This window comes from Hydra viridissima, unplaced genomic scaffold (genome assembly GCF_058129835.1).
Source record: "Hydra viridissima isolate aposymbiotic clone 2 unplaced genomic scaffold, HvirCarnegie_v1 scaffold_6, whole genome shotgun sequence".
Classification (NCBI taxonomy): domain Eukaryota; kingdom Metazoa; phylum Cnidaria; class Hydrozoa; order Anthoathecata; family Hydridae; genus Hydra; species Hydra viridissima.
The window spans coordinates 2,213,402-2,228,604 of NW_028324305.1; the positions used below are offsets into that span (position 1 = coordinate 2,213,402).

Sequence of the window (15,203 nt, forward strand, 5' to 3'; positions counted from 1 at the left end):
GAGTTGTCTTCTCAAAATCCATAAAATGGAAAAATCCAGTGATTGCTGCTTCATCTAAAGCTAATGAAATGATTGGAATGGTGAGAAAAACTTTTAATAGTTTTGATAACATCAAGTTGTTGAGAAATATCCATTTGACATTTATAAGACCTCACTTAGAGTTTGCAGTTAATGTTTGGTCTCCACAAGCTAAAATCAATATAAATTTATTAGAAAAATTTCAACACAGAATAGGCTGTCAAAGTATGGAAACACACTCGTTGCCCAGTGTGTTGTATCACTACTGCTACTACCACTACTAAAGTAGCTGATGGAAAAATTTCCATTCGAATCGATTTTTCTATTCTGGACTTGTGGAAGAATGATACTTTGTATTCTGGGGCTAGTGAAATACTTCTAATAAATGTGAACCATAAACTTTTTCTTGATAACTGGTTTACATCTTTAGTTTGTTATTAAAAGCAGACAAAATTTTAATCACAGCAACAATTCGATCAAACAGAAGATGTCTATTCTCAACAGAAAAAGAGATGAAGAAAAAAGTGCACAGTAGAAGTTGCTACTTTACAGATGTCCTTTCAGGTAAAATGTTGATGAAATGGTTTAACCACTCAACTTGCTTCTGCTTTCTCCTCCCCCATTTCATTTTCTAATGTCAAAAGAAAGGATTGCAAAAATAAATCACATCACTGTTGCATTCCTTGAAATTGTAAAGGAATATAACAATCCAATGGAAGGTGTTGACTTGGCTGATATAATATCTTAATACCACACCCCAATAAAAACAAAGAGGTGATATTTGAAGGTGATTTTTCACTGTGTAGATATCAGTAAACTCAATGGAAATCTTCCTTATCGTCGTTATGCTGATTAATTAAAATTTTCACATCAAGTCATTATCTCCATTTAAAATTTATTTGCAGTGCTGCTGAGGCTTTTAACTCTGCTTGGAAAAAGTTACCTTTAGAGTCAGTTAGTATACCATCAAAGAGATCTTTAAGTTTTGATTATGATCCTGATAAATCTGCTCGCAAGCCTTCAGTACCAAACACTTGTGCTGATATTTGCTATGATAACAAAAATCATTAGCCAGAATACAGAGATTTAAAAAACAGATCTAGATTATGCAAGACTGGGTTTTGTTGAGAATTTTGTATGAAATGCAAGCAGCTATGCCTGACTCTGAACAAAATTGCTTCCATGCAATTCACAAAAAATAAGTGTTAGATGCATTTGGAGAAGTAAATTACATTATTAATAACTTGTTATTAGTTAAATGATGAGTGTAGCCAACAATTTTTTTGCTGCTCTCGTGTTTATCTAATATGTAGATACAATATAGTTTTTATTAGGTCACATCAAATTCAACAATTTGTTCCTTATTATTCTTATAATGCATATCCGAACAGCGTCTATATCGTAAAGCCTGTATTGCTAAAAACATTACCTGAAAAGGTGTGATCTAGTTATAGAATTAGTATAATGAGTAATTTTCGTAATTGTACTGGCCAATGATACAAACATATTTTCTAACACTTTTTAACATTTTTCATACATTTAAACTCTTATATTTATTTTTTCTATCATAAAATTTTGGGGACCCTGAGGAGGTGGAGGAAAGGCTGTTGCACTGTCTGCGCAGCCCTTAATCATATTCTGAACGCCCCAAGAGCTTTTGATAAGTTTTTTATTGAAAATATGTTTAAAAAGTAGCTATAAATTTGTTTAAAAAAAAATGCCATTAGAAGTATTGTAATGATCATATAATTATTAGTAATTATGTAATGTAGCTTATAAAAATGTATGAAATATCAAAAAGTATTTCCCCATGAAGACCAATGTTGCTAAATGGCAACAAGTGTTTTAAGGAAGTTATTGATGTCAGCAAAAAAAAACCTTTGGTTGCTTTTTCTTCGACCCTTAAATTTTCTGAAAAAATCAATAAAAAATTGTTTAAAGGTGCATTTTTTAATTTTGCCCATAAAAGATATCATCCAAGAAACTGCTTCTTTTGTTATGGCTTCCTCAATCATACTTTTACATTGTTAACAAACTCTAGAATAATCATACTTGTTATTAGAACTTTGATGAAGTTTTTCCAATAAAAAGAATGTAAAAAAAAACATATTCCTAAATAACAATTAATAAAATAATAACAAGTAATAAAATAACAATTGGACTTTTGGAAAAATAACATCTGACAACTTCCACTTTCCATTTCTCTCCGTTTCATAGTTTTAAAGCAAATTGCTAAACAAATTTTTGTATTCAATGTTGATGGATGATTGATTCCTAACACATCAATTTGTATTTTTTATCAACTTGGCAATAAAATTCTAAAGCTTCATTATATTTTCCCATTTAGCGCGAACAGTTTGCTGAATTTATTTTGAATACAATGATGATCGATGATTAATTCCAAAAAGATCAGTTTGTATTTTATCAACTTGGTAATTATATTCTAAAGCTTCATTATCTTTTCCCAAATTGGTCAAACAGTTTGCTAAACATGTTTTTGTATCCAGTGTTGATGGATGATTAATTCCAAAACCATCAGTTTTTGTTTTATCAACCTGATAAAATATTTCTAAAGCTTCATTATGTTTTCCCATAGAGCACAAACAGATTACTAAATTTGTTTTTGTATTCAGTGTTGGTGGATGATTTATTCAAAAAAGATAAGTTTGTATTTTATCAAATTGGTAATATATTACTAAAGCTTCATTAAATTTTTCCAATATACACAAACATGTTGCTAATCCTTCTTTTGTAGAAAGTGTTGATGGATGATTAATTCCAAAAAGATCAGTTTGTATTTTATCAACTTGATAATAAATTTCTAAAGCTTCATTATAATTTCCTAAATTGATCAAACAGCTTGCTATAAATAATTTTGTATTAAGTGTTGATGGGTGATTAATTCCGAAAGGATGAGTTTGTATTTTATCAAACTGGTAATATATTAATAAAGCTTCATTAAATTTTTCCAATATGTACAAACATGTTGCTAATCCTTCTTTTGTAGAAAGTGTGGCTGGATGATTAATTCCAAAAAGATCAGTTTGTATTTTATCAACTTCGTAATAAATTTATAAAGCTTCATTATATTTTCCCATCATTTGTTCCATAAATGGTAATAATGATATCATAAGCAGTGTTTCTGTATGACTAATTCCATAAAGATCAGTTTGTATTTTATCAATTTGGTAATAAATTTCTAAAGCTTCATTATATTTTCCCAAATGGGTCAAACAGTTTGCTAAATGTTTTTTTGTATCCAGTGTTGATGGATGATTAATTCCAAAAAGATCAGTTTGTATTTTATCAACTTGGTAATAAATTTCTAAAGCTTCATTATACTTTTTCAAGTCACTCAAACAGATTGCTAAACATGATTTTGTATCCAGTGTTGATGGATGATTAATTCCAAAAAGATCAGTTTGTATTTTATCAATTTGGTAAAAAATTTCTAAAGCTTCATTATAATTTCCAATAGAGTACAAACAGATTACTAAATTTGCTTTTGTATCCAGTGTTGATAGATGATTAATTCCAAAAAGATCAGTTTGTATTTTATCAACTTGGTAATAAATTTCTAAAGCTTCATTATACTTTTTCAAGTCACTCAAACAGAGTGCTAAATGTATTTTTGTATCCAGTGTTGATGGATGATTAATTCCAAAAAGATCAGTTTGTATTTTATCAACTTGGAAATAAATATCTAAAGCTTCATTACATTTTCCCAAATCAGTCAAACAGTTCGCTAAGCATGTTTTTGTATCCAGTGTTGATGGATGATTACTTCCTAAAAGTTCAGTTTGTATTTCATCAACTTGATAATATATTTCTAAAGCTTCATTATTCTTTTCCAAATTTCTCAAACAGTTTGCTAAACATGTTTTTGTATCCAGTGTTGATGGATGATTAATTCCAAAACCATCAGTTTTTGTTTTATCAACCTGATAATATATTTCTAAAGCTTCATTATGTTTTCCCATAGAGTACAAACAGATTGCTAATTTTGTTTTTGTATTCAGTGTTGATGGATGATTTGTTCCAAAATGATATGTTTGTATTTTATCAACTTGGTAGTAAATTTCTAAAGCTTCATTATATTTTCCCAAACTGGTGAAACAGCTTGCTAAACATATTTTTGTATCCAGTGTTGATGGATGATTAATTCCAAAACGATCAGTTTTTGTTTTATCAACCTGATAAAGTATTTCTAAAGCTTCATCATGTTTTCCCATAAAGCACAAACCAATTGCTAAATTTGTTTTTGTATTCAGTGTTGATATATGATTAATTCCAAAAAGATCAGTATGTATTTTATCAATTTGGTAATAAATTTCTAAAGCTTCATTATATTTTCCCGATTTGATCAAATATATTGCAAAATTTGTTTTTGTTTCCGATGTTGATGGATCATTACAACCTAAAAGTTCAGTTTGTATTTCATCAACTTGATAATATATTTCTAAAACTTTATTCTTCTTTTCCAAACTTCCCAAACAGATTGCTAAAGATGTTTTTGTATTCAGTGTTGATGGATGATTTATTCCAAAAAGATCTGTTTTTATTTTATAAACTTGGTAATAAATTTCTAAAGCTTCATTATATTTTCCCAAACTGGTCAAACAGTTTGCTAAACATGTTTTTGTATCCAGTGTTGATGGATGATTAATTCCAAAACCATCAGTTTTTGTTTTATCAACCTGATAAAATATTTCTAAAGCTTAATTATATTTTCCCAAATGGGTCAAACAGTTTGCTAAACATGTTTTTGTTTTCAGTGTTGATAGATGATTACTACCTAAATGATCAGTTTGTATTTTATCAACTTGGTAATAAATTTCTAAAGCTTCATTACATTTTCCCAAATCGGTCAAACAGTTTGCTAAACATGTTTTTGTATCCAGTGTTGATGGATGAGTAATTCCAAAACGATCAGTTTTTGTTTTATCAACCTGATAAAATATTTCTAAAGCTTCATTATGTTTTTCCATATTGCACAAACAGATTGCTAAAATTGTTTTTATATTCAGTGTTGATTGATGATCAATTCCAAAAAGATCTGTGTGTATTTTATCAACCTGAGAAGCTATTTTTAAAGCTTCATTATATTTTCCTGATTTGCTCAAGCATATTGATAAATTTGTTTTTGTTTCCAATGTTGATGGATCATTACTACCTAAAAGTTCAGTTTGTATTTCATCAACTTGATAATATATTTCTAAAGCTTCATTATATTTATTCAAATTGCTGAAATTGTCTGCTATATTTTTTTTTGTATCCAATGTTGATGGATGATTACTACCTAAACTTTTAGTTTGTATTTTAAGAACTTGGTTATTAATTTCTAAAGCTTCATCATATTTATCTGAATTATTTAAACAAAACGCTATATCTTTTTTTGTTTTTAAAGTTATTTCGTTTTCAGCTCCATAAGATTTCGTTTTAAAGCTAAGAATGGCATCTAGTATATTTAATGCTTCTTGATAAAAACCTTTATTTGCTAAGAAAGGATGACTGTTCCATCTTTGCTGATGGAACTCTTCGCACATTTTTGATTTATCAATACGAAACATGTTGATAAAATGGTTATAGAAGTGTTTCCCATCGTCAACGTGTTCCTTTACGTCTTCCAACTGCAATTTCAAGAAATCGACAATGTTTTTTTTGCAAATATCTGTTATTTCTTTCTGCTTTTGATAACATTTACACGCAAGCTGTGTCATTTCGTGCATCGCATACTTGCCATTGTCATCGTCGAAATGATCAAGCAACGAGTAACTTACTAATAATTGTATTGCCCGATTTATCAAAAGTTCTTCGCTCTTATACAGGTATTTTGAAATACCGTATATAAACTTTTTTGAAATGTGTTGACCATCGCAATACGATAAATGGTTTAATATTTCTAGTGATTTTTCATCCGATGTTTCTATTTTATTAAGTACCATGGTAATTGATGTTATAATAGACTTTGTATCCTCTTCGGTGGGGATAAGTTCCTCGAGCATTTCAATGGGATACGATCGAAAAAGATCTAGGTATTCCTGCAAAGTAACGCTGTTGTTGTTAATATAGAGAATAGCTTGATTAATGGCGAGTGGGTGATATTGAAGGACTTCAGTTATTTCTTTTAGTTTTTCCTCGTCGTTTGGTAACATTTCTTTAATAATTTTTTTTGCAAAAAGCAATGCATCTTGATGCGAGAAAGACTTAATTTGCATTTGATTGATATTTATAGACCATAATTTCAACTGCGATGTTGCCAATGTAAATGCGTTTTTTATATTCGACACATATTTTTTAAAACTCTTCACACTTTCATCATCGACGTTGTCAAAAATATATAGCGTTTTTTCTTTTTCAAAATATTTATGTATTTTTCTAGAGACTACTTCGATATCAAACGGAACGCCTTGAGATTCTTTTGTGCTGATTCCTAATAGGTGACAAAGATTATAGAATTTAGTATTTTGTCTCCTGCTGCATCCACCCACACAACTTTTTCAAAATGTTTCCTGTATTCTTTTGCATACTTTCTAGCGAGCTGAGTTTTTCCTATTCCAGACATTCCAGTTAAAACTGTGGTTGAATAACCCAAATCTTCGTTTTCGAAAAAGTATTTGTGAATTTGATTAAGTTCATCGACACGTGAAAAGAATGCTTTTGTCGGGGGTTGGACACCGAAAATGGAGAATTGAGATATAAGTTCTAAAATAGAAAAAAATTTCTTTTTTAACCACGCTATAACTTTGGTTTGTTTTTAAATAAATTTTATTGAGCTCTTCATGGCCTACTTTATACACGGCCGGATATGTTGCATAAATAGGCTGAAAATTAGAAGGCCAGTTTTTCAGTATTTAAGTTTCTTTTTTTTAAAACGAAAAATACTTTATAACAGTAAAGCTTGACGTTTCTTAAGTTTTTCAAAAATTAAAGTTTATTAAGTATTCCTTATTTAAATCTTTTTGGGTTAACTCAGCTATGTTTTTAAAAGTCAAATATTAAATTTGTAAAACCATATTTCACAGTTCATTTCAGATATATAATTTTTAACATTTAAAGGATTTGGAGGTTAGATATAAATGATATTGAAGTTATAAACAAATTTGTAGTTAAAACAATTTTTTGTACAAACAATATATATATATATATATATATATATATTCAATTCATTTTTTCTTCTTTTTTCTCTTTGTTTTCTTTTAAAAGATAATAAAGCATCTTTGTGTTTACTGTCACTTACAATCTTTTGCTCATTATTATAAAAAATAATTGTTACTGTTCAAATGACAAGAGAAAGTCACTACTTAAAATGAGAAAGAAATTTTTGCTTCAAATTATATTCATATAAAATATTTTTGCTAACTATTCTGATGTCAAGAGTTTCCAACATAAGCAGACTTTGTTAAACTGCATCAAGCATAGCAAAGCAACTATTGACATGACTTGCAATTAGTTTAAGAGACCTGCTCTGGATAGTAGGTCAATACATTCTGTATTTATGTCAATGACCACTTTTAGCAATAAAAAACATAACTAACATTTAAAATTTTTAAGTAACTTTCTGCAATCAGCAATTCAGCAATTAAATTCAGCAATAAAAATAGCAACCACTCTGGTGTCTTCATCTAACTCACATTCCTGAACTTCATTATTAAAAAGTTCTGAAATTGAATTCAGATTCACATCTGAATAAAAAGGTTTTAAATTTCCAAAAGTCAAAGTTCTCTTTTAATAACAATCTCAATTGCAAAATTTTACCACTGTGGTATTCATAACATTGCTGCTAATGCATTTCATCAAAAAGAATAACAAAATAATTGCTTATTTTGTCCTCATTTAACAATAACTTTAATGATTTTATTGAATTAATTCCACCTGATACTAACTTCTTTAATAGTGACTTTGACGGTAAAGGAAATTGTTCCAAAAGATGCGAATAAGCCTGAGATGATGAATATCTTTCATTAGTGCAAAACGTAACACTTTTGAAGAATATGGAGGACAATCTTTAGATTTGAGAAAGTTTTGAAAGTTTATTAACTAAATAATAGGAATTTCCTTTAACAAGGTTGTGCATATAAAACACCAAACTATTTAAAACAGATAAACTTGTGAGTTTATAATTGTTGATAGTTCTAAACCAATGAGGAAGTGGAAGTGGACAACTTTTATAAATTAGTTTTACATGCAAGTTGTTATCAACACTTATTGACTCGATAAAAGGAGTGGAGTCTACAAAAAACAAACAATAATACAAAAAAAAAAACTAAACCCTGAAACTAAACCCATTTGGAAAGTTAGATCGATGAAGCATATGTTTTTACTTTATCCATTTCTTGAAATAAATGAATTTCATCTAGGATAGTAGAGTCTCACTTAGTTGGTGGTTTACGAAAGTTAGAAACTTTAGGCATTACAGAATATGGAATACAAGTTCCTTCAGAATATATGGTAGAGCAGGTTTTAACTCATGTTTTAAAGTAACTCGTTTTCTATATTCAAAATGATCCATCCATATAACTGAATGTTTGTTTGGTTTCCAATCTTTTCTGTTTACAAATTTAATCCATTTTTTTTCTAAATTAGTATTTTTGAAGAAACTAAAAACAGCTTTACTTGCAAAAAGAGAACTAGATTCACCCTTTTTAAATTTACAACTAGTTCGACAATTAACCACTGCACATTTATTTACTATAGTTCTCACAACTAATTAGGCAACTTTATTAACACGACGTTCATAGCGAAAATAACGCTGAAAAATGGCTTTCTAATTTTCGGCGTATTTATGCAACATATCTGGCCGTGTATAAAGTAGGCCATGAGCTCTTATATTTCACTCTTTTTGTTTTTGATTTAAAAAAACATAATAAATTATGTTCATGGTTTAAAAGTGATTAAATCAACGAGTTATTAAAAAACATTTATCACTAAATGTGAAATCAAACTTTTGATTGGGTTTAGCAGTTAGTGATAATTGTTGCTGCCCTAATGCGGAGGGCAGCATGAAAACCATGAAGCTCAAAATACCTACTACGTTTGCATTCTTCGACCAAATCCATTCGGTTGCAAAAAACTAATCCGCTTTTCATATCTCGCCATTTTTTAGATGGATTATTTCTACGCCATTGGTTTAGTATTTGCAAAGTTTGTTCTTCTGTTGTTTTAAATTCTTCTTTTACATTATCGATTGCTGAGTCATCAACCGAAAGATAACGAGCAAATTTTTTCCAATCATAAGTCAGCAAATTAGCAAGCGTCGTAAATACGTCTTGTGGAATATTTTCAACTAAGAGAGAAATTTCTTTTTGAAAATCGAAAATCCGTAACTAATGGGAAACTTAAAGAATATATATTTACCCTTAATATCATCGAACTCGTCCTCCATATAAACTTCGTCTTTTAAAGTTGCTCTACGAAAAAAAGGTTCGTTATAGGTAACGATGAATTTCATTAAAACCCTCTTAAATACGTCGAGCAAAATTTTTCGCTGTAAATAAAAGTGTGTATGGAAACCAGTGCTCCCTAAATAAAGTAGCGAAGTTTTAAAAGTCAAATGTTCCGTTTATGTTCCATTCAGTATTTTATAAACCCAATTAGTTTTTAAACAAAAACTTTTTAGAAATAAAAATTAAACTGTAAACCTCCATTTGATGGAATATTTTTTTGTACTCCAGAGGTGTCCCACATCCACCACTTAATTACTTCACTTATTGCTAAAGTGGCTTCGCTTACGGGGTCCTTGCATTTTAAGAACAAATGATATTCTAATAACCCATATTTCCTAAAGTAACTATTTTATAAGTAACTTTGGCAACTGTTCAAACTAAGACTTACGTCACTTTTTTTAAAATAATTATTAAGCAATATTTTAAAGAACAGTTTGAAATATAATACCCGCTGGAAAGCTCATATGGTTTAGTTAACTGTTTTTGAGTCAAAATGTACTTGCTAAAAGACCCACAACGAAGTGATTTTCCATCAATAATCCTGAATTATTTCTACAATAGTGGATTAAGAAAACTAAGAAACTTTGATTACAGTTTTTGGATGTTATATAAAATGCTGAGGCCAACAGTTCTTGTAGTCTTTAATGCTATTATTTTCAATTATAAATACTGCTGGCTTTTGACCTTTCAAATAATATTTTGTTTGTTCATCAGTTAATTGGTGTATATTCGACTTCTTTTTAAAAAGTTTTTTTTTCAAAACAGTAAGTTTCCTGTTGCAAGGAAAGTTTTCTTCATGCTAGGCAGTTATAGAACCAACATGGTTCTTCAGGTTACGCATGCAGAAGACACTCACACTGAGTTGGCGTAAATAAATTTCTTTCTAAACAGGAGGTTGTGGAAGCTCTGCACATAATTAATGTGATGTAAGAAGGATTTTTAGTAAAAATGTGACTACAGTTTGTGGAATCAGTGGAAAAGGAACTTGTGGGGGATGCATTGTTAAGGTATCAAACTTTGTACTAAGAAAATTGTTCTTCTTGTTGATCTTTTACAAAAGCATCAGTATATGTTATATGCTTCAACAGACTCATCCACAGTACAATTTTTCAATTTGCGTCAATCTTTATTCAAACCGAAGGAAATTCCAGTAACAACATCATTCTTCTAACTTACTTGCTCCGTTTCTTTAGCACAAGCTTTATTTAAAGGAGTTTCTTTTCTGCTTTTTCTAGATGCCTTTCGCCTCTTTTCTTGTTTTTATTCCGTGTTGATGAACTGGTATTTGAATTCACTTAATGCCAACTCGTTTTTTTTTTCAAGTTTTTTTTATTTTCTTTTCTTCTTCGAAGTCTTTCTCCTTTTAGAACGATAGAGGTTTTGCGAAAACTGTGGGACTAAAACACTTTTTTTAGCTCGACTTATTTTCTAAATATCTCTTAATGATTTCAACAGCTTCTTACATATTCTGTCATTTGAACTTTTTTGTTCAAAATACATTCAATTTTTAAGAAAATAATCCCTTCTTTTCTAAACCTGAACTTTGTTTCTAAATCAACGATTCGTTTTTTTTTTTCTTTACATTCCAACTAGAACATTAACATAGCACTTTATTAAACTTAATGAAGTCAATCATGCTTAAGCGCACAAGTAGATTTTTTAAAACAAAACCCACGACGAAAGTAATAGGAGATAGATTATAGGAACGAGACGGAACAAAACCTCATGGAAGCCATTTAAAAAATTGGAAAGCATAGAAATTAAATTTGTGCTGTTTCCCTTAGTTCGTTTCAGAATTGAATTCAAACGTAACGTCATTTTATCGAGATTCGGTAAAATGTGGAACTAATAAACATTCGTAATTTAATAGCAAGTGTCATGATTATTTTTAGTTTTCTTTCCTATGTTTATTAACAAACTTAATGGATTTATCTAATGTTTACTTAAAAAATAAAAATAAATATTATGAACATTTGGCTTTTGAAAAATTTTTCCGAAATTAGAAAATTCCAAAGGAAAATGAGCGCTAGTCAAGCTGGTAATTTTTCCAAATCTCCAATTGGGAAGGACTTGTAGAGTATTTTTAGAATACTATTACCCATTTACATGAGTAGAGTAATAAAATATAATCTTTTATAATTGAACAGATTTTGTAGACAATTAAAGACCTTGGAATGAAAACCTCAAATGTCCACTTTTATGCAAATTGGGTTTATGTTATTTTTAGGTTGCCTATATAGGAGTCCATGTAATGACTCTTGTTAAATATTTATTTCAGAATTATATGTCCTTCAAATTGACTGTCAAAAAAAAGTATTATTTTAAAAACATCAATAGTCACAACCGGTTTGTTTAAAAACAGCAAATGTCCGCATTTTATTACCAATGCACGGCGGTATAAATCACTTGTATTTTGACATTAATTAATAGTGCTTCTTGTGTCGTTTTCTGTTTATTTATAAGTTTTTGCAGGGTTTATAATGGAAAGTTAGAATATAAAATTGTCTGAAAAACCCAGGAAAAGGAAAATTAAACACAGCAAGCAAAACTTAATTAAAATTGCAAAAGTAAAGGGAGCTGGTCATGTTAATCATGTAGGAAAGTATCTTCCTGCTAAAACTGTTGGCAAAGATTGCAGGTATAAAACAAAGCATTGAATTATAATATTATTAACTAATATATATATAAGAGCAGTTTACGTCTACACGAAATGTGAAAGTTTGCTATATTAGGTCTACATATAACTAAGGGCGACATATTTCGTGTAGACCTTAATTCAAGCATAATTTTTCTGACTAATTTTTTTTAGCTGATACTTTTTTCACAATCTGCGTGGTTTTCTTTGATCATTTATAGAGTTTCCATTTAATATTTTTGTTTTTTATTTAAAGTTTCGCTAAAAACCAGCGTTTTATTGTTAAGCATGTATATCGTACAAATCCTTAAAAGTGAAGATTAGGCCTACACGAATATTTATAACAATTATTTATGTTATTTAAGTCTATATCAAAAAAATAAAAACTGTTTAATAAAGACTTTTAGAATACTTATTTAAAAAATATTTTGTTTTGTCTTAAATACGAGTGTGTATCGAAATAAACAAGATATACATTTTCTTACGCCAAAAAAAATTCAATTTGGCACGGAATCAAAGTTACGTCATTTCATAATTTAAAAGTAATGCGTAGATTTTTAAGTAATGAAAATCTTTTTTAAATTAATTTTTTTAAACAATATTATGTTATATCAATGTAAACAATATTAGTTATACCAATTCAATAATTATTAAGGTTTCTATATAAATCTATCCACATCATCATAGTTTCTTTACATTTTTACCGCGCTTAACAAGAAATGATGCTTACAATGGACACTTCCTTGTATACTTAAAAACTGTGTTTAACTTAACACCAACCTGTTATTTCTCAACAAAATAATGCAATAACTTCATCCAATGTTACATATTTGTTCTATTGTACTTCAATAAGAATATAAAGCTGCGATATCGATATTATTTTGCAATGATGTCGCCTTAAACTGCATATAATTTCGAATACTTCAAATTTGAAATTAGGCTACTAATATACATTCGATTAGATAGTCGAAATTTTTGATGAATGAAAAGTAATATATATAAATAAAACATGATGAATAATAGATAAATTACAATAGGAATAAATAATAAATATAGAATAAATATATTGAATATACTATGTAACAATAAATGCACAATATGCAAAATGGTAAGAAGTATAAATTTATAAAATACGATATATGTATGCAAATCATAATGAATACATAATGTATATCGTCAATACAAATCAAATAAATATATATATTACGAATATAAAACAATTAAAAAAAAATGTTCAAAATTGGAGATTAGGTCTACACGGAACTAACAATATTTTATAGCGTGTCGCCTTAAACTGCATATATACTTTCGAGTATCTAATATTGCAGATTAGGTCTACACGAAATCATTTGAACAACTTACATACTTTCAAGTAATTATTTGAAAGAAATAAAAGAAAAAGTATAAATAAAATACAATAAACAATAAATAAAGCATAATAAATAAAGTATAATAAATAAAGTATAACAAATGATAAATATAGTAAATGATAAAAAAATATGATGAAAACTCAAAGAAAAATAATATAACATAGAAATATGTAATAAATATGCCATATAAAAACAAATTATTTTGTGAATTAAATTAGATGCAAATAATTATACTATATGCTATATATTATAGACACAAATCAAATAAAAATGTATATTACGAACATAAAACAATTTAAAAAAAAAAAGTTTAAAATTGAAGATTTGGTCTACACGGAACTAACAAATAATTTACAGCTTGTCGCCTTAAACTGCATATATACTTTCGAGTACTTAAAAATGGAGATAAGGTCTACACGAATTTTATACATTTTACAGCGTGTCGCCTTAAACTGCATATATACTTTCGAGTATCTAATATTGCAGATTAGGTCTACACGAAATCAATTGAACAACTTATATATTTTCAAGTAATTATTCGAAAGAAATAAAAGATAAAGTATAAATAAAATACAATAAACAATATATAAAGTTAGGGTGGCCTTCGATTTTTTTCAAAAAAACGGGAAAATTGGCAAAAAATACGGGAGTTTTGCTAAAAATACGGGACATTAGCTAAAAAAATTTTATTGTAAATATATTGAAGCAAAAAGTAGTTTTTAATTTGTTTTTCAAAATATTTTAAATTTTGTAGTTATTTTTAAAAAGTTCCTCAACATTTTCAGATAAAATTTATTTCTTAATGAATGACAAAAGTGCGTTTAAGTAAAAAAAATTGAGAATGCAATCTCAAGTACAACGTTATTGTGCTGCAAAAAAAATTTTTTTTGTCTAATTTAAAATTTAATTTAATGGCTGAGAAATTCAATAATAACTGTGAGATATTTTTTCAAATAAATTAAGTTTTAAAAATAAATTTACTTTTACTTTATATATTTTTCTTTTGAAATAACATTATTAAGGAAGGAAACATTTCCCTTAATTAGATTATGAAAATGTAAGCATTTTAATTTAGACTTGTAATTAATTGTTGTCAATGAATCAATTGTCTAATATCAAGTCGATTTTTACATTTGCTACTTTGATACAACATCAAAACTGTTCCTTGACTAATTTATTTGATGAAAACATTATTTTAGTAAGACAAAAGAAGTTTAATTTATAAAACAATATTTTGATTTAATAAAATGACAAATTTAGTTTTTCAAATAGAAATGTTTGACGACATCATTATTTGCAAATTGATTTAAAAAAAAACGTTAAAATTTTCATTAAAAATTCAAAAGTGAAATTTGTACTAATTAATTTAAAAATACGGGACAAATGTGGTCAAATAAAGGACACGGGACATTTTGTAAAAATACAAGACTGTCCTGGCTAAATACTGTGAGGTAGCTAATTCTAAGTAAAACAAGATGTCGTTAATAAAAATAAAACCACCTAAAGCCATTAATTAATAATTTACACAATAACGAATAAAAAATGAAAAGACGCCAACGCCCGAAGCATTGGAACCAATATAAAAAGGGAGATACAAAACAGAAGAATAAGTTGGAGTAGGAATCAGAGAAGAATTAGTTGGGTTTAGTCGGTAAATGAGAGTCAGTCAGTAGTCAGTCAGGAGTTAGTTAAGAGATACGTAAGGAGGGGATACAAGACTCAACTTCAAGAATT

At 28.2% G+C, this 15,203-nt stretch overlaps 1 protein-coding gene and 1 long non-coding RNA gene across 4 annotated transcripts in view; one reads left to right on the forward strand and one right to left on the reverse strand.

The window, feature by feature from the left end:
• Nucleotides 1-6,162: 6,162 nt before the first annotated feature.
• Nucleotides 6,163-13,067, reverse strand: LOC145186473 (uncharacterized). Its single transcript, XM_090090156.1, has 4 exons — nucleotides 12,880-13,067; nucleotides 9,376-9,428; nucleotides 9,050-9,304; nucleotides 6,163-6,723 (listed from the first exon to the last, which is right to left on the reverse strand). Exons 2-4 carry the CDS (start codon nucleotides 9,401-9,403, stop codon nucleotides 6,452-6,454), a joined length of 555 nt encoding a protein of 184 aa, XP_089946282.1. The 5' UTR covers nucleotides 9,404-9,428; nucleotides 12,880-13,067; the 3' UTR covers nucleotides 6,163-6,451.
• Nucleotides 11,852-15,203, forward strand: part of LOC149886599 (uncharacterized) — a 29,223-nt gene continuing 25,871 nt past the window's right edge. For all 3 annotated transcript variants that reach the window (XR_016453281.1, XR_016453282.1, XR_016453283.1), the window contains exon 1: nucleotides 11,852-12,102. This is a non-coding gene — a long non-coding RNA (uncharacterized LOC149886599). The remainder of the gene's footprint in view (nucleotides 12,103-15,203) is intronic.

Coding starts and splice junctions, on each gene's coding strand:
- LOC145186473 (XM_090090156.1), bottom strand. CDS start 9,403: ATGGAGGACGAGTTCGATGATATTAAGG. Junction 9,305..9,375: donor CGAGTTCGATGATATTAAGG/GTAAATATATAT, acceptor TTTCTCTCTTAG/TTGAAAATATTCCACAAGAC. Junction 6,724..9,049: donor GGTCGAAGAATGCAAACGTA/GTAGGTATTTTG, acceptor TTTCTATTTTAG/AACTTATATCTCAATTCTCC.